General features: G+C 36.7%; 1 protein-coding gene across 1 annotated transcript in view; it reads left to right on the forward strand.

The window, feature by feature from the left end:
• The window catches only part of LOC145691964 (uncharacterized), a 59159-nt gene extending 39218 nt beyond the window's left edge, over positions 1-19941 (forward strand). Inside the window, exons 5-6 of the mRNA XM_081767261.1 lie at positions 8676-8819; positions 19640-19941. Of these exons, the coding sequence (XP_081623387.1) occupies positions 8676-8819; positions 19640-19794 (299 nt within the window). The 3' untranslated portion in view covers positions 19795-19941. The remainder of the gene's footprint in view (positions 1-8675; positions 8820-19639) is intronic.
• Positions 19942-20918: the final 977 nt, after the last annotated feature.

Consider the following 20918-nt stretch of genomic DNA (forward strand, 5'->3'; position numbering starts at 1 on the left):
AAAGTAGAGAAATTCGCAACTATTAGGGAAGTTGACTGCTGGTAATCGTCAAGTAACAACAACATATCGACAGTGAGGGAAGATATACTGCAGGTATAAATATAATTTTTCCATATTAAGTAATATCGGCACCCTATTATACTCAATACTACTCAATATAATTGAAACACTCATGCAACTATAAGCACAAACCTCTCTCTTTCCGTTAGCTTTTATATGAAGTTTCGAATCCTTTTCCGATGATTTAGCAACGAGCGCTCGCTCCTTTCGGTTGGAGTTTCTGGCGAGAGAGCATTGAAAATCTAGGATGGAACCTATAAGTTAAGTACCACCCCGGCATTTGCCTGGTGTGAATGAGGAAACCTCATTCAGAGTGGCTGGCCTGAAAAAGCGTTTTACACTTCCTCGACAGAGTGTCCCCACCGGGAATCGAACCCGGGACCGCTCGCACTGAAGGCGAGATTGAAATTCTAACGCATTACTGTGGTTCGGATTTCATCTTAAGCTATAAATCTACGTTTAATGTTAGTGTTGCCCGTGAGATGAGCATTTTTTTTTATCTCGCCTGGAATCCGCTATCAAAAACGAGACTGGAATTGCATTTTCAAATTCTAGACGTGATCCGACATTTCTTTGGCCTCGTAGGAAACACTAGTTGACCTAAGCCTTAGATCTGAATCAGTTTTAATTTTCATGATTCATTGTAAAAAAAAAAAAAAAAAAAAAAAAAAAAAAAAAAGTTGATAAAGTGGTTGTGCGAATATAATGAAGAGCATTTATCATTTATTTATTTATTTAACAATCACTAGATATAGCTCAGAGGCCATTTTGTTACTGGAAATCTAAAAACAACAATAAGATTCGAAAGGATTTAGGAAGGTATCAACCAGGTCCTGTTTAGTAGGTACCATCCCGGCATTTGTTGGTATGACTGAGGAAAACCCTGCGAAACCCGTCAGGATGGTCGGCAACGGAAATTGAACCCACGAACTGACGAATATGAAGCCAATGTTCTACCTAAGTAAGTCACTACACAATTAACTTCAATAATAAATATGGTTTAAATGCTACGCCCTTTGTAAGCTTCTCGGGGTGACGGAAAAATTCTGATGATTTCTATATGGAATTAAATAGAAAGCTAGGGGATAAATTTTATACATACACGCATACTACATTTACAAAAGAAGAGTGAATAAATTTTAGAGACGATACTAGAAAGGCTTTCCGAGAATCAAGACAAGACGAGAATTCGATCAAATTTTACGAGCCGAGGGAAGAAAACTTTATTTCTCGCCTCGTAGGCATTACTATCTAGGCCAGCGTTTCCCAACCGGTGTGCCGCAAATGGACCGCTGGTGTGCCGCGAGGAAATCGAAACAAAATTATTAATTCAAAGCAACCAAATTGCAAGACATAGGAGAAAATGTATATTTTTGTATTTCACATTACTATGAATTTCTACCATGGAAAAAAAATACTGTAATTGTAATACAGTATATTATTCTACGTCTATTACTATATAGCAGACAGTATTTCGGCTCGTACACATTTCCACAGTTAACTGCTATGTTACGCTTCAATTAAGAGTCATACTAACACTGAGAAATGGAAACACTTGTACGGTACGCGTCAAGTGAACGTTCGTATAACACTCATTCGCATGTGAATGACAGAACAACACTGTATTTTGACTTCGACGCATCGCAAGCTGTGTGATTGCAGTAATATGCATCGGTTTTGGTTAAAACAGCAAAGTTAAAAGTATTTGTTCGTTCGTTATTTGGTGATCTTCGTTCTTAGTGAAAGGTTGGATACAGTTTTCGAAAAAGAAAGCGTATTTTTAAAAATCTGTGTCCTATATTTCTTTGCAATTGTTTTCTATTTTAAAATTAGAATAAAAATAAGCATAATGAATTAGCAGAGAAGAAAACCAGTGATCGAGCTTTCATCTCTGTGAGAAGGAGATCAGTAATTACAAAAAAAAAAAAAAAAAAAAAAAAAAAAAAAACATAAAAAAACATATTTTATTTTATATATGCCTTGGCAAATAATAATAATAAATATCTATTAGTGTGCCGCGAGAATTCAAGTTACACCCGTAGTGTGCCGCAAGTTGAAAAAGGTTGGGAAACGCTGATCTAGGCTATTATAGCCTCGGTGTTGAAACACCACGTTAAACTTAAATAAAGAGACAAACAAACAAATGGGATTTGTAATTAAAGCACAAACTTTATCTTGCTGTGAAAGGCAAAGTTCTAGAAGACTGTATCATATTCAACTATAGTAGAGCAAACCACCTATAAACGGTTTCATGTTGAGCTTATTCGTGGCTAAGCGCTTAGCATACGCGCTTTTGGCGTGAGAGATCCACTTTCAATTCCCGCCGGGAGCTCATGTGGTTCGGATTCCACGTTAATCAGTAGGTCTACGTCTCATATAGCCTCGCTTCTTAACAGGGCGTTAAACTCAACAACAGTTTCATATTTTCTCCATATTGGAGCTTCTTGTACATTTTTTCATGAAGCGAAAATCACGTATTTCATGAACATTTGCAAGGATTGAGTCAATGGTAATACAGAGCAAATTTGTCATATTTTCTACTTCAAATTTCTATTGTAAAAAATATTTTGATGTAAGTAAAGGAGCATTCGTCTGGGGTAATATTGTAGCAATTCCACCCAATAATATCAATAAATGTACTGATCGTACAACCGAATGTTTGAAGATGTATTTATCACGTATTTCGAATGCATTGTCTTCTTTGTTTCTTACAATGCAAATTACTTGTTTTAAAAAGGCACAACATTGCCAGAAAGTTGGAATTTGCAGAGAGATACGAGCATAGAAGTGAAAGTGTTCACTATAAATTTCTACAACATAGACTGTTGAATAATAATAATGAGAATAACGAAACCCCATATTCAGCATCGTACATCTTCGGAGTCATATAATGATTTGAATGTAGAGAAATGTGATCTGTATGCGTTATTAACCAATAGAACATAATTTTTGAATCATTTGATGTACAGATATGTGACCAATTTATTTTACTAAAAAAAAAGATACGATTTCTTAATAGAAAAAAATCATTTAAATGATTTGTTGAAAACATTCGCAATACAGTTCAAAGTTTACAATGGAAAATAAAAACATTTTAGTTGAAGAAATTGGTAATAATTTTAAACTTTTACATTTATTTAGATGTAAATTGTCGTTATTTTCAAATTTTCTCACTACATGTAGAAGTTGGAAGTCGTATTTTCAGGTTGTGCTCCCTGTGGAGCATAGAGATAATTTGATCATAAGAAACAACGTATTACGACGAATTGTACTTAAATTCGTAGGTTATTGCAGTAGCGACTCATAGTCTGTACAAGCACCGGTTGCAATGTTGCAATATCAAAGGTATGTAGGTACGCGCAAGTGTTCCCCTCCCCCAGCATTCTTGAGTCTTATCCAAAAAATATTCAGGAAATATGAAGAGAAGTCTTTTAAGCTCTATTTGTATGTTATTGATTAAATTATTTCTCTAATATTGATTTAATATATAAGCTATTTCCTTTTTTTTTTCAAACAACCACTATCAATGTACGTATACAAAACCTCTACACTCATGTTATTGAACACGAGATAAATTGAATATATAGTATCTGCTGCAAGCCATGAATAATGGCGTTAATCCGGAAAGAAGAGAAAAGCAAGAAAATTGCATGGACGTAGTCAAACAAAATTATTTAATTATATAAACTATGCATTATTTTAGAATGGAAGGTCTTTCTTCGATCTTTTGGGCTTCAATTTTTTCTGACTATTGAAATCTGAAATGCTGCTCACCAAGTTTTTCTGAATAGAAAGCATCGCTACCGCAAATATTTTCCGCTTTATTTTCTTTAGGGTCCAGAAACACCTCTCTCCTCCGACAGTATGCATTTTGTTAGCATTTCTTTGTATAAATATACGGTACAAAAAGTCCATTTTCAGAACCCATGTATTTTTGTCTGTAAAGAAGCATGAAATCTAAGATGTTTTCGTTCGAAAATGAAAAAAAAAAAGTTTAACATTCCAGCAAATTAAGCTAAAGAAGACAGATGAGTATTGGAAGTGAATGATTTGATATTAATTTATGCTCTCCGCCGGAAATCGAACACAGAATGTGCACGAAAGACACAGAGCTAGGAATTAGACCAGTAGTAAGACATTTTCTTCGAGACTCGATCGACCCCCCCAGAATAGGATTTTTTAAAAAATAAATCTTATTCCAAGAATTTTCACCTTTGTATTATAAATGTTAAATAAAATTTATTGACTTCGAACGACCACCCCCCAAACTTTCAGACTGGATCCGTCCCTGCTACCACCAGACTTATATTTGCTCTTTGCGAGTTTATGTTTTGCGAATAACTTCTTTCTTCCAAGCGTCTGTATCTCCTTCCCCTATCAATTGAGTCAAGCGCTGCTAAGCGGAGGAATTCGTAACTATTACAGAAGCCGACCAGTTGCGGAAGAAAGGCAACCGCAAGAGAGCTATACGGGAAGATAGGAACGATGCAAGAATAAATCCACTTCCCCATGTTAAGAGATAGGAGCTCGCTGCCATATGCTCAATGCTACTGCTTCCAGTGGCAACGTTCGCTGCCACCGGAAATGTAAATCTCTCTGTTTCTTTCCGTTTTTTAATTGACTTTTTTTCAGAAATGCATCAATACTGTTTTGCGCTCAAGAGCAGAGGTTTATTTTTTACTGATACACTACTTTAATACTTAAAAATAGTTTTAGTATTAAAGAATATCCGGTTGCACAACCATGCAACATATAGTACGAGCCGTCGCTGGGTTATTGGTTTTAGTTAGACTTCTCAATTTCTCGTGGGCACTTAGTTTATCTTTCCACGGATTCGTTGCATATTTTGCTTAGAAGTAGTTGCGCGTAAGAGAGTACATGTGCTAGCGTTAATGAAAAAAAAAAAAAAACAAACAAAAAAAACAAGAGATACAAACTACTGTATTAGGTAATGGTGGAATGTGCTACATACACACTACTTACATAACGATTTCGCCCAGGAAAATTAAAACTTGTCGGTTTTTATTGGTTTGAATGGAGTGCGCGTGCATTTTTAAAATACGAATGACATATATTTAGTGTCCGAAAAGTTCGTTTTATTCCCTTAAGAACTACGTACGAGCGAAGGGCGCCGATTTCCCTGTAAATTTGGGGGGGGGGGATTCATAAAAGAATACAGGTAACAATACATATAACAATAAAAAATACATATAAAATATATATTCATAAAAATAAATGGAGGCCCACATGAGCTTTGGGGGTACCAGGCCCCCTTTCCCTCCGAGGGATCGGCGCCCTTGCGTACGAGAATTATTCCCCTAGCACCTCATTTGGTTCAGCTCGACATACTCTATCAATATGCCTTATCTTTTGACATTATTATAGGCAATCGAAAGTTAGTATTCAAGAGTTAGCCTAATCATAATTTTAGGCTCTATCTTGTTAACCGTACTTTGTACTATTATTGCGTAAATGTCATAATGAAAAACTTACGAAGCAAAATGTCAGCAACATTTTCACCTCAATAAGTTGCATGGTTCTTGTACGACATGAATTTTAAATTTACAATCAAATCTCTTGCATTTTCCTACATTTCCTTAAAAATTTCGTATGAGGGTTCTACACTTAGGCATATTGGGCCATATGCAGAGTCCTTCTGACGTATGATTAGTGACATACTAAAGCGTCCGACTTAGATATGCTTCCTGCAGAAGTCGGGCGTTTAGCATGACGCTAATCATTTGTCAAAACGACTCTGCATAAGGCGGATTGTTTCGTTTACATCAGTTAGTGTCATCGATTGCATTGTTTCGTTGAACGCTAATAACGTAGTAGATTTTATAGTGAAAAAACTAAGATTTCAAAAGTATTTTCAGACTAAGAAGAAACGGTTACAAATCCATTAACCTACAGCAACAATGCCGTCTGATTTTAATACAGTATTATTATTTAAAAAACATGTTTATTACAAACATGTGTTGACCATATTTTGTACGTTGCAGTGCCCAACAATGTCATGTTTGGCTGTCAAAACTAGGCGTGGTCGGTAGGAATGCGAGTTTATGAAAACCGGAAATTATAGATATAGTTACCGTTGTCAAACCCTTAACTGTAATAATAATAATAATAATAATAATAATAATAATAATAATAATAATAATAATAATAATAATAATAATAATAATAATAATAATAATAATAAAAATACTTTGATGAGATCGTCAAGAGATGCTTGATTAATCCCAGCACTTCACGCATTTGATACCACCCTGGAAAGATATCTATATTTTTAGAAGCTGCTGGGAATGAATAACCTGCAATACCAGGTTGAACTGAATGGATGAATCAGCTTTTTAAATAAGGTATCCCTCGTAATCTAGGACACACTAACTACTTCTTAATTACATAGGTATTAAATAATCCAAAAAAATATTTTCCCAGTATGGAGACATTCTGACTTCGTAGATCACATTGTAAATAAATCAAATGTTCTAGATTTTAATTCTAAACGTGATATTTTGGAAACACTTTACAACCAGTGTAAACCAGGCAGAATAATAAACATTTTGATAATATTTTTATAATTAGAACTTCATTAATGATATAGAGGTTATAAGTTTACACTGCCAATATATTAGAGATATATATTATTTTTCAACCTCTGTTAATCCACCAGGAGAATCACAAGAATTTACGAAAGAAGGAGAAGAGAAATTGTTAATTGGACATCGCTGATCACTACACCGATGATGAGTCTCTGCTATTCTATCTTATAGAATAGCTAGCTGGGAAAAATACGCAGTGCAATCGAAGTCGCCGCCAAGTGTGAATTACGAGATATAACATGATTTTTTTCAAACAGAAGGGCATAATTCAGTTGCAATTCATCGTAGTATGAGTATGGGTTATGAAGGAACTTTATAAGTGATGACTGTGTGCAAAAGTGCTACAAAGAGTGTAAACAAGGGAACTTCATGTGTAATGGCTGTGTGTACAAATCCTACAGAGGGTTTAAAGAAAGGATCTTTACAAGTGATGCTTCTGTGCACGAATACTGCAGACTTTAAAGAAGGGAACTTTATATGTGAAAGCTGTGTGCACGAGTCTTGCAGAGAGTTTAAAGAAGGGAACTTTATTAGTGATAGGTGTGTGCACGAGCGCTGCAGAGAGTTTAAAGAAGGGTAATTTATTAGTGATGGTTGTGTGCACAATCGCTGCAGAGAGTTTTCAAAGAAGGGAACTTTGTTAGTATGGTTGTGGTCACGACTGTTGCAAAGAGTTTTTAAAGAAATTAATTCCATAACTGATGGTTGTGTGCACTAGTCCTCCAGACAGTTTGAAGAAGGGGCACTTTATTAGTATGTTTATGTGCACAAGTGCTGTAGAGTTTAAAGAAGGGTACTTTATAAATAATAGCTGTGTGCACGAGTGCTATAGAAAATGTAAAGAATGAAGCACTGATATATATGACGAGAGTAACCAAGCGTGGATATCTATGGCAGCAGACAACTTTTGATAAACTCAGGAATCATATGGTTCGTGAAGGGCGTAGATTATGATTTCTGAACCGTCTTATCTTGAAATTTTACGAAAGTCAGCAACCACCTAAAGCATTCTAATTACATCAAATAGTACAGTAGAATCTCGAAAATTCGGCCTAATGTAGAACGAAGGGTGAAAAGTATGTGAAAAGGCCGGGTTATCGGGAATGGGGTTAAAAAAGAATACGCACGAGACTTTCCGCAGAAAATGTAGTACGGAACTTGTATGTATTGGTTGCTAGAGAACACAACAGAGGATAAACTGCCGAAAAACCCTTGAAAAATCCATTAACTCTGACAAAGGTTGCATAGGTAGACTGAGCGTGTGCCGACCCCAGACACGTGGTGGAGGAATGGGAGTGTGACACGAGAAAAAGGAACACGGGAAGAGGCGACACACGCACGTGGGCAAGAATCTTCAACAGGTCTGTTCGCGGGTTCTTTCTACCTGCCAGGGTGTGACCGAGTTATCTGGACTCTTGGGTTACCGAGTGCCAAGTTTGAGAACTCTACTGTACACAATTCGTTAGCGCATCGATTGCGGTTGATATATTTTTACAGTCGCTACTCCATAATCAGTGAATAGCAGAATCTCATCTATCCGTGTGAAGAATAGGCGAAGCCCAATGAACAATTCCTCGTTTCCGTTTCGTCATCTCATGTGCTTCTCTTTTGATGGTTCAACTATCTCTTATATCATTCTTCTCTTCCCTTGTCTTTTTTTCTCTCTCTTTCTTTCCTTGGAATTTCTTGTTTTTAATTTAAGATTTTCTACCTGACTGATTTCAAGTAGTTCTTATATTTTATGCCTTAGAGAATAGGTTCTGGCAACTCAATACATAGAGATACCAACGTATTTATCCAATTTGAAGTGAACCTGATGCACTTTGATAATAATCCATGACTTTATCAGAAATCATGTGCTGACAAGAAGATTAATTTTCCAAGTGTGTCAGTAAACGAACCATAAAAGCTCAGTGTGAAGAATGGTGTTCAGAACGGCAAAAGCTCAGTCTTTCAGTTTCTACTGCACTTCACATATTTAACTCCTTCATTATTGTCTTTATTTTTCAGAAAATATTCGACTTTACACCTCTATTTATGGCGAGCCGTTGATGCGTCATGGGACAAAATATATGAATGTTACGAAAATAGATATGGATGTTGACGAAACTAACAGAGCTGTTTACTTCGGCAATTTATTTGGCGGAGGAGGTGGTAAGTGATTTTGTTTTGTTTCTGCTCTTTTTCATTTAGATTTTCAATATTCAGTGAATATATATAATAAACGTTTAAAGAAATAAATCTAACGCCTAATAATACTTCTATTCCCAGCAAACTGTTTAGGACACGGATAGGTCGTAGATATTGTAGATTCTTTAATGTAAATTGAGCCTCGTTACAAGGAAGGGCATTCAAGAGTAATACCCACTAAGGGCAATTTTCACAGATTTGTAGATCATGAGAAAATAAGCTAAATGCTTTCTTTTAGAGTAGCAAACATAAATATTGAATGAGCGAAATAGGGAAATAGTACTTAGAAAGAGAAAAGTAATAAGTAACTAACACAATAGATTAAGCAATTTGAACGATTAAGGAAATAGAAGTAGATATATAAAGGTAACCAAGAACGTTCTCTTGGTTTTTCTCCTACCACCTTCAGACATCGATATGTCACGTAAGACGTTCCTGGAAGATCAAAAATAGTCCCCATCAGCATCGACAACTTTCTGCCAACGTTCTGGAAGGTCATGAATTTCATCGCGGTGGAACTTGGTGGGCCATGAAGCGAAAAATTATCAAGTGCATTTTGCACCTCTACTACGGATTGAACTGGCGTCCCCTAAGGTAATTGTCAAAGGAATGGAACAGGTGATAATCGGACAGTGCAATGTCTGGGAAGTATGGTGGATGCAATAGTGATGTAGAATCGAAGGCGCAGAATGGTGTCCCGGGTATTCCTAACCACGTCGGGCTTAGCGTTGTCCAATAACAGAAGGACCCCTTTCCGATTCACAAGTGCTGGCTCCAGAGTTTCTATTTTTCTTGAACGTCCTGCCTCCTCAACTGCTGATGGTACACATTTGCAATTGATGCTCTGACCAGCTGGTAGCAGCTCCCGGGGCTCCCGCGAGCAGTCCATCAAACACACAGGAGGACCTTGTTCTTGTGCAGTGCTAGTTTCGGCTGTTTTAGAACCGGTTCACGTGATGCTAACCAATGATGACGGCGCCGTGGAGCTTAGTACAGGACCCACTTCTCATCAGATGTCAACATCCTGTACAGAAATGCTCTTTCCTCAGATGAGGCAGCACAGAAACACAGGTGTCTGCTCGCGTTGCCTTCTGGCCCTTAGTCAAATCATGTGGGATCCACCGGCCTAACTCTTAGTGCTTCCCAAGTTGATGTAAGTGCTACCGAATGGTTTCTCTACTCACACTGAATTATAGTCCCAGTTCCTCACATGTCTGATTGCTGTTCGCCTCAATTACCGCCTGAAGATTTTCATTTTGTATCATACATGTGTTGGACTTCCGGCACGTGGTGCGTCTTCGAGTGCTTCTCATCATCGTCCTTAAACTTGTTAAACCACTGCTGCACTGCCCGCGTAGTCACGACACTCTTAACAAAGACCTGGCATATCTTCCGCCTCTCTGCAGCAGCGTTTGACTCCAGTTTGAATTCGTACAGCATACACACCCTTATGACACTCTGTGGAGGTCCCATGTTTACTCTGTCCTTACGCAAGTTCAGGTTGTAACTAAACTTCCCTTTCTAGGTAGTATGTTGGATATACCAACACCAACAACTGACCTTCGCCTTATCTCCATTTGCATTTAACTCACCGTGTAAAGGCCAAATGAACACAAATATAGACAAAAAGCGATAGAGCTTTCTTGATTACCCTTATAATAGGATTAATATATAATAATGTAATAGGGAAGCACGTAATAGTAGCAAGAAATAAAATGTATGTAATATTTCGAGAGAGAAGAACAATATAAACATCATGGATTAAGTAATCCGAAAATTTATTGTCGTAAAAACAAAAAGTCTCCATAAGTTCTCTTCTGTGCGACCTACCTATCTATCTATAACTATAACTATAACTATATATATATATATATATATAGATAGATAGATAGATAGATAGATAGATAGATAGATAGATAGATAGATAGATAGATAGATAAATAGATAAATAGATAGATATACTTTTTCTTTTCTCTTCATTTTTACCTCGAACTTCCCGAGTTGTACTCTACATTTCACTTATCCTAGATACTTCCTTAGTATTAGGTGAGTTGTAGCTATTGTAAGATTGAATATCGTTTTTTAAAAAAATAAATATCACTTTCGTGTTTTCCATGATCATTCTCAATCTGACTCTCTTGGTTCTAAAGTTAAAGGACTTTAGCCATATATTGCAATTCTGTCTTTTTGATTTAGAAGAGAGAAAACTCATCAACAAAATGAAAATTGGGTCAGATGTTAACTGTTCACATTATCTATTTATTCTTCCAGCTGATAGATCGAAACACATCGTCCCTTTCCGGCATTAACGCAGTAAGCGACATTTTTTTCGAAATTGACTTTTTTATATTTTTTGGCTCAGAATTTTAAGGCGCATCGAATGGTCTAATCGACATGTTTCTATCTTTAACCGTTACCGAGATAGCTATATCGCTTACACGGGTGTAATTAGACTTACTGGAGGCAAAAATGTCGTATGTAACACTCAGTCGTTTGTATTTACTGTATAAATGTTTCCGATGAAACAAAGAAACTGACTTGTAGTCTAGATTGTTTCAAACACCAAATTATTTTCGTACTTGAAACAAATAAATGTGGTATGAACATGATTATTACAATATTTCACGGCAAAAGTGTAGTAAGCGCCAGCTTGTAGTTGGTTCTGAGTCGCTTGAAACAATTTTGATGTAATGATATCAATGATTTCCAGTATTTGTTGCAGTTCTCTTTACCTGCTAAGAACAAATACTTTTCCTTGCAGCAATTTTGCTATCTTAAAAATATACGTAAGAGGCTCTCAGCCTCACTTCTGGAGTAAACGGTAATATTGTTATAGCTACTTACTGCTGTTTTACTTCCAATAACACTGTGTAACGTCGTATAATCCATTTTAAGGTTTCATATTTCGGTGCAGAAGTATGGGTTAAGTAGAATATGGCGCTGTTCTCTTGGACTTGGAAATATGGGTTGCAATATCTTGCGTCATGAAAAGAGCAATCGAGTAAGAAATACCTGTGCGTCGCCTCCCAGACCCAGACAATAAACAGCACCGCCACCGTCGTATTGAATTACCATGCTGCGACTCAGAGACGTATACTCATGCTGTTTCCAGCAATCTCATCGACATGGTTCAGTGAAAAGCGGGACTTACCACTCCAGATAACCTTCTTTCATTGATCCATAGTCCAATGATCCCTTTGCTTTTGTCCGTGTCAGCCTTATGTTATTTCTGTGTTGTTTTAATAGTGTTGGTCTACGGCTATGATACCCTAACGGATGTAAGGTATGTCACATGCTCATGGTTGAAATTTGTTGTAGGATTCATTGGCCCACGTTGTACAGGTGCGTCAATTCCTCCATTGTCATACGCCTGTGGTGAGATACGATAGTGCTATTCGTTGTTCATTTTCTGCCCACCGCACGTACCTGATCCAAGTTTGATCGCTTGGCGGATTACTGATCCTCATGAGCACTGTTGGTGAAGCCTTGACACTGTAGTGCTTGAACATCCCACAAGAACGACTGTCTCAGGTGTACTTGCAGCAGTTATTTGTGCCCCAACAGTTTGCGCTAGTCAAAATTTACTCACATATTTTTGTTTGTCCATAACAGGCATCAGCTGCGTTCTATTATGTTCGGTAGCCATGTGCGTCTTCTATGTTACCTGCTCATGACGTGGAAGTTATGTGTTATCGATATTTGATGGCGGTTATTCCTATTGTAATGATCGTTCTGTGCATATAAAATCTAGCTGTTAAGAAAGATTTCTTTTAGTAACCAATTAGCAATGTGAATTAGGTGTGGCCTTTAGGAAACTTAGGATCACACCGGAAAAGAACGGAGGGCAAGGATGTGGAAAGACTGCGGCTCTGGCTTTACAGAAGGTGCCGTCCCGACATTCGCCTGTTAAGACTGAGGAATATGACGGAAATCCTCAGTTTGGATGACCGGCTAGCACAAGGTTCGTGCTCACGTTCGACCTATCCAATGCTGTTTGGCAGACAGGCAGGCAAGTTGCCTCTATCCCACCGGCCAGGTAACAAATTGTCATTGTTAATTATATAAAAATTAACCGATTTCAAAGAGCGTGATAAAAATAGCAGAGTAATAATCTCCTAAAGCTTCGACTTACAGTACCACGTGTCTACTACTTATAGCTGAACTTTCAAGTCAATGGAAATCAAAACTACCTAATTTATTTAATGGATGTTATTTCTGCCAACTTCAAAAGTCAGCTTTATTTAGTAGACAGTAGGTACTATTAGTCAAAGCTTTTAAAACTATTACTTTGCACTACAAAAAATATTACTTTTATCACATTTTTTAGTTCGGTTTATTTTTTTAATTTTCTGCTTTCAGTTTTCCCGTGGGAGGAAGATTTTAAATTTAACCAAACAGCAAGTTGAAAAACAAGTCATAAAGCCGAGGGTACCAAACGAGACATATTCCAATATAGTTAACTGTTCGAAGAGTGATATCATGAAAATTGAGGCCTTACTCATAGCAGTGGAAGAGGCCCTAGACCAGGATGAGAAGAAGACTGAAGGAAAACCCAAACAAGCATCAGAAGTGAGTAGCAGTGGAAGATATTCTAAACCCAGATGAGAACAAGGCTGAAGAAGGAAAGGAAAACCCAAACAAGCATCAGGAGAAAGTAGCAGTGGGAGATACTAAAGTTGGATGAGAAGAAGGCTGAAAAAGGGAAGAAAAACCCAAACCAGCTTCAGAAGAGAGTAGCAGTGGAACATATCCTAAACCCGGATGAGGAGAAGAATGAAGAAGGGAAGAAAAACCCAAACAAGCATCAGAATTGAGTAGCAGTAGAAGATGCCCCAAACCTGGATGAGAAGAAGGCTAAAGAAGAGAAGAAAACCCAAACCAGCTTCAGAAGAGAGCAACAGTAGAAAATACTCTAAACCCAAATAAAAAGAAGGGAGAAAGAGGGAAGAAAAACAAACAAGTATCAGAATTGAGAAGGAGTAAATGATCTAAGCCCGGATGAGAAGAAGGCTGAAGAAGGGAAGAAAAACCCAAACAAGCATCAGAAGAGAGTAGCAGTAGAAGATGCCCCAATCCTGGATGAGGAGAAGGCTAAAGAAGAGAAGAAAACCCAAACCAGCTTCAGAAGAGAGCAACAGTAGAAAATACTCTAAACCCAAATAACAAGAAGGGAGAAAGAGGGAAGAAAAACAAACAAGTATCAGAATTGAGAAGGAGTAAATGATCTAAGCCCGGATGAGAAGAAGGCTGAAGAAGGGAAGAAAAACCCAAACAAGCATCAGAAGAGAGTAGCAGTAGAAGATGCCCCAATCCTGGATGAGAAGAAGGCTAAAGAAGAGAAGAAAACCCAAACCAGCTTCAGAAGAGAGCAACAGTAGAAAATACTCTAAACCCAAATAAAAAGAAGGGAGAAAGAGGGAAGAAAAACAAACAAGTATCAGAATTGAGAAGGAGTAAATGATCTAAGCCCGGATGAGAAGAAGGCTGAAGAAGGGAAGAAAAACCCAAACAAGCATCAGAAGAGAGTAGCAGTAGAAGATACCCCAAACCCGGATGAGAAGAAGGCTGAAGAAGGGAAGAAAAACCCAAACAAGCATCAGAAGAGAGTAGCAGTAGAAGATACCCCAAACCCGGATGAGAAGAAGGCTGAAGAAGGGAAGAAAAACCCAAACAAGCATCAGGAGACAGTAACAGTGGAAGAGACTTTAAACCACAATCAGGAAAAGACTGAAGAAGGGACCCAACCAAGCTTCAGGGGACAGTAGCAGTGGAAGAAACCCTAAACTAGGAAGAGAAGTCTGAAGAAGGGAAGAAAAACCCAAACAAGCTTCAGTAGACTGTAGCAGTGGAAAACACTTTAAACCACAATGAGAAAAAGACTGAAGAAGGGAAGGAGAAACCAAAGAAGCATCAGGAGATAGTAGCAGTGAAAGGAATCCTAAATGAAGATCAGGAGAAGACCGAAGAAAGGAGGAAAAACCCAAAAAAGTAGAAAATACCCTAAACCCGGATAAAAAGAAGGGAGAAAGAGGGAAGAGAAAACAAACAAGCATCAGAATTGAGAAGGAGTAGATGATCTAAACCCGGATGAGAAGAAGGCTGAAGAAGGGAAGAAAAACCCAAACAAGCATCAGAAGAGAGTAGCAGTAGAAGATACCCCAAACCCGGATGAGAAGAAGGCTGACGATGGGAAGAAAAACCCAAACAAGCATCAGGAGACAGTAACAGTGGAAGAGACTTTAAACCACAATCAGAAAAAGATTGAAGAAGGGACCCAAACAAGCTTCAGGGAACAGTAGTAGAGGAAGAGACCCTAAACCCGAATGAAGAGGGGACTTTAGAAAGGAATCGAGAAAGAGATTAACATTATTTCGCTGAGAAACGGAACTTGACAAAAAGAACAAATTTGGGACTGAACTATTTAAACTATTTCTCTGACGATGATATCGTACTTAACCAGACTTGCCCTTCCGAAAACTCAACGGATTGGTCGGGCACAACACCAACCTCATCAGATGAAGATATATTATATGTTAAGAGTAAAAGAGTTTCAGAAAATTCAGCTGCAAAGTTGAATTCAGTTGATGGTTACAACGAGGAAAGAGGTGCTAGGAAACGGAGGAAGATTGTAAATAGAAAGATTACTTTTACACCAGAAAAGAATATCGTAGGGGAAAAGGGATTGAGAGTTAAAAAGAAAACTCCTCAGAAAGAGAGGAAAAAACGATTAAAGCAAAGTGGCCAAGCCTACAACAAAAACAGGCAAGAAAGAGTGGAAAAGAAACAAATACAACCAAACAAATGCAAGTCTTGCCCAAATAAATGTTCTGATATTCCAGAAGAGAGGCGCCAATCCTTATTTAGACACTTTTGGTCTTTAAAACCGAATGATCAAAGGAATTGGATCTTAGGAGCAACCAGAAAAGTTTCAGTGAAAAGAAGGAGGATTCAGGGAGAGAGCCCACAAGCATAATCTTTTCAGTATTTTATTAACGAACGTGAAGGCTATAGAAGAGTTTGTCTTCAATTCTTGCTGTCAACATTAGATATCTCACAAAGGTTTGCGAATTACACTGTTACACAATCCACTGAAGGCTCAGCAAAACCTGATGGTCGAGGACGCCACTCACTTCGCCCCAATGCGACATCCGAGCGAGATGTGAAGCTCGTTGTTGAATTCATTCAAAGACTTCCTGCAGTGGCTTACCACTACTGTAGAAATAAAACAACACGACTACATCTTCCCGAGGATCTCAAAAACGTCACTTATCTCTATACGATTTACTCATGTGCAATGAACGAAGAAGGAAATATTTCTGTGAGTGAAAGAGTTTTTCGGGGTATATTTAACTCAAATTTCAACCTTGGGTTTCATAGACCCAAAAAGGACAAGTGCCAGAAATATATCGTATTTACCAACAAGACAGACATAACCCAAGAAGAGAAGGCTGTTCAAACCCGACATATTGAAGGTAAAGAAGCAACTAAGGCTCGTTTCAAAAAACAGCAGAGCTTGAGTGGTAGCCAGGAAGGAACACTTGTCGCAAGTTTCGGTTTGCAGAAAGTTTTAAGCGTACCTCATGACGATTCCATGCGTTTATACTACACACGAAAGTATTCCGTATACAATCTCTCGATATATGAATCAAAAAGCAGAAATGCATACAATCATGTATGGAGTGAGAGCGAAGGTAAACGAGGATCGAATGAAATCGCTTTCATTCTTTCGAGATATATAGATGTAGTGGACAAACGAGGTAATGCTTCAACTTTAATCCTGTATTGCGATAACTGTGCCGTTGAAAAATCCAAAAACTTGCAACGAATCCAGATCAATTATTTGGTACCGGGTCACACATATATGACTGTGGACGGTGTACATAGTCAAAATGAGAAAGCATTTCATAATCAAAAAAATGGAAGTCCTTTCGAGTGGATTACCGTCATGAGAATGGCGAAGACAAAACCACATCCATATAATGTTGAATTATTGAAACATGATTCTTTTAGAAATTGGTCAACTTTGGCAGAGCAAATCTTCAGTGGTAAGAAACGTGAGTCAGGGGAACCTTTCTTGCTGTCAAAAATGGGAGTTGTCGCTTTTTCAAAAAAATAGTGAATTTGCCAAAGTTAAATATTCAGTGACTTAGGACGCAGTGTATCTTACACTGAAACTTCGCCCACCAAGACAAAAGCAGCCAAGCAGACTTTATGCGGCAGCCATCCCTATCAGTAAGGCCAGAATCTAGTCAAATTGTGTAATCGGAATATTCTACCAAAACATCTACACGGGTTCTACCAGCAGTTGCCACACACAGGAGAAGCACAAGATACCCTTCCTGAGACAGATGAAGAGAACACCTAAGAAGAAATTCAAGATTGAAACATGTTGTCTGATAAAGTTACAGTTTTCTGAAGTTTCGACAATTTGCATTTATTTAGTAAATCTACGATACAAATTTTCATTGATCAGTAAGCTTAACAAATCAGTAATAATTTGCAATATTCTAAGCTTTAAGAAATTAAAAAAATAACGCTAAAAATAAATGAGAAAACTAAATAATGGTGTCAGTTATTATTAACTTAAGCATTCAGAATATTATATTAATTTTTACATATAAAGGAGAGGTAATCTAAAGCATTTTTCTTGGCTAATTGATTTTAGGCAGCATTATTTCAAGAAGCGTTCAGTATTTTACCGATCAGTATACATTCTTCAATTAACGAATCAGCGATTTATTACCATTTATTTTTTCCCTAAATGTCGCTTAACACAATCTCACCATGACACCGTGTGCCTTAATGCATTAATACATTTGAATGAATGTCGTTTGAAGCATTGATTTGTTAAACAATTTGTAAGCAAAAATGAATTAAGCGCCAAAATAAGTGAATATATTGAAGCTATTATATACGTCACTGTTATATTTGACGGAGCTTGTTTAATTATATTAGCTGTATTTTTCTTACGAAAATAGTTCAGAAAACAAAAAAGTTATACAAGAAAAACCATCAAAATTTTAGTTTTTCGGCTCTCCTGTAAAATTTTCAAATTGTCGCTTACTGCATTAATGCCGGAAAGGGACGACATAATAAAGTACGCTTATGTAAAGTTTGTGAAATATAGTAACGCTATATCAAGATCCGTTATGATTTTCGGTTAGACTATCAGTTACTATCTGGAGAAAAAGTGTACATAACATTTAATTCCTCACGAACTGAAGGTCAAACGTTGACAGGGCTATTTTTTTACTGATAACTGTAAAAAGGATTTTGTACATATTTCTACAAGCGTATTATAATTTCAACATTTTCATTGACAATGGTACATGATGTCATTGATCTAAGGATTCTTCAAATTTTCTAAATTGTTCGATTTTGAGTGGTTTAAATAGAGCAGTGTAAACCAAAGGAATAATTGCATAATTAAGTGATAAATACATTGGATATGTATGCGTCTACTATAGTGCTTTCCAAAATATGTTCTACTGTTATCAGATAGTGTATGCATTTTATAAATTACACCCTTAGAAAATACCGAGATTATGAAAGTAGGACAGACATAGATTTACTCTCCAGGTGGGTACCAACCAGGGCCGGATAAGAGCATCTGGAAGCCCGGGGCTAGAAAAAAATATATATGGCCCCTGCTGACTTCGTCTAATACATTTCTGTGAATGTACAGTAGGAAAGTTAAGAGAAAACACGTAGTTCTACGACATCAACCATACCATGCATTACATGTAGTTATACCTAAATGGAACTTTCCAAATGCATAAAAAGACACACAATATTACCCTATTATGTAAATGTAATAAATACAAATGATGATGATGGTTTATTCTTTGTCTCTTCTTAGACAGCCAGCTCAGATTTTAATCAGAGTGGAGTCCGCCGTCTACATGGAGGCCCGGGTATACAGCTCCCTTAAGCCTTCCCTTAATCCGTCCCTGGTGTCAACCTTTAGGAGTGGACTCCATTGACACTCTATTACATACCTGAGTAACAACATTACTAATAATAGTGAAAAATACTCATGTAGTGAACACATGTTCGTAACAGCCTCATATGACGTTTTAACAATGGTAATAAAATTATACTGGTGCTGTTTATTGATATTACTTACTTGAGACTTCTTGCTAAAGTACCGCACTTTTATTCAAATTTTACGAAATAACATTAAAATAATGAAAAACTTGAACTATGTAGAAAATAATCCAGAAAGCATCTGCAAATTGCTATTAGATGCGTGAATTATATTTCTTGAAGATATTTTTAATAGTGTATAGCCCAATAATTATGACGTCATTAACAGAACATCAAAATTTTTGGTGTATAAGAATGTGCCCAATAATTATGACGTCATAAACAGAACATCAAAAATATTTGTGTATAAGAATGTGCCAAATAATTATGACGTCATAAACAGAACATCAAGCGTTTTGGTGTATAAGAATGTGCTCAATAACTTCATAAACATAAACAGAACATCAACATTTTTGGTGTATAAAAATATGTCCAAAAATTATGACGTCATAAACAGAACATCAAACTTTTTGGTGTATAAGAATGTGACTAATAATTATGACGCTATAAACGCATCAAAATTTTCAGTGTTTAAGAATAAACTTGGTAACAGTTATTAGTTTATTATACAGCATTTTTGAAATTATTAATTGTTTTAAATTATTTACTAGAATGCAAATGAATGGGTCTGGTGAGTCTAAAGTACGATTTGCTTAATTCATTAATTATTTAACTACTTCTTTCGCTTTCTCAAACAGGAGAGGAGTTAGCCAACACGTTTCTTAACGCCAACATCGACTCCTTGTGGAAGGAATACGAATGGGTTTGGATTGAATTGTTCCGTGCTATTTTCTTTGATATTGCCAAACGAGTGTTCACAAAGGTACCTTATGATGCAATGTTTCCCGAATAAATTATGCATTCAACAAATGATTATCTTTGTTATCTATGGGATGGAGTAATAGGTAACCTTCACAAACTGTATTTCAATGGAAATCTATTTTAAGAATTACTGCATTCAGCATGAATGGCTTGCGTAAAACAGCAAAGTTCTTCTGTGTTTCGGATCATAAAGGCTACAAAATAAGTTAAATTAATAATATACGTTTTTATGTCTTTGTCACAGTAGCTTCAAGACGATCTCCCATCTATTTCTGTTGTAAAGATGTTAAAATTTAAATGTTAAATCATTTGATATATTTATTAAAATATATTACAGTAAAATAAAATATATTTCTATATAAATTACATTTTGATTTTTATTTATGAAATGAATATGGGTGTGCAGTCAATTTTATCACTTTATAATTGGAAGATCCGGGTTTCTAAACTCGAAACATGTTTTCTTCACTTATATTTCTCCAGGATATCCCCATTCCTATCCTTATTCTGCCTTTTCAACACAAACATGAGCAATTGAACATTTTAATACATTTAAAGTGTCAACACAAAATGTAGAGGTTTAAAAACCATGATAACCATTCCCGCTTTCTGTTCTGTAACTTATTTGTCTCTCTTTGTTCCGATAATCAGAAGCTGTATTTGAATTGAAGGATAACACGTTGTTTGAAAGACAGGATTTTAAAGTTCCTATATTTCACTCTAACATAAGACTGACTTCTTATAACCTGCAAATTTTGATGGTTAACACGACTTAGTTATTTTCATGTTATCAAGCGGTCAAGTTAATGAGTGACTACAAACAATAATTCAGAAGTTATGAATGTGCTACAAGCATGGTTACCTACTGATGTACAAAAGAATAGTATTATTATAAATTGCGCATTAAGTGGGATCTCAACTGCCCCAGGTGCATCGAGAATATCCAAATAATGATGTTTAATTCCAAAAAAAGGTTTAGCTTCTAACACACTTCGAGAAAATAAGGAAATTTCTCGTGTGAAGAAAATATTCCTGTAGTGGAGCAACCGGGCAACTCACCAGACTCTAACCCTATTGAGAATTTGTTGGCTATTAGCAAGAGTAGGATGGCGTTACTGAGCTGTTTCAAGAAGCAGGTCATGTTTGAATTTGAAT

The sequence above is a fragment of the Thermobia domestica genome, chromosome 8 (assembly GCF_964235325.1).
Source record: "Thermobia domestica chromosome 8, izTheDome1.hap1.1, whole genome shotgun sequence".
In the NCBI taxonomy this organism is placed as follows: domain Eukaryota; kingdom Metazoa; phylum Arthropoda; class Insecta; order Zygentoma; family Lepismatidae; genus Thermobia; species Thermobia domestica.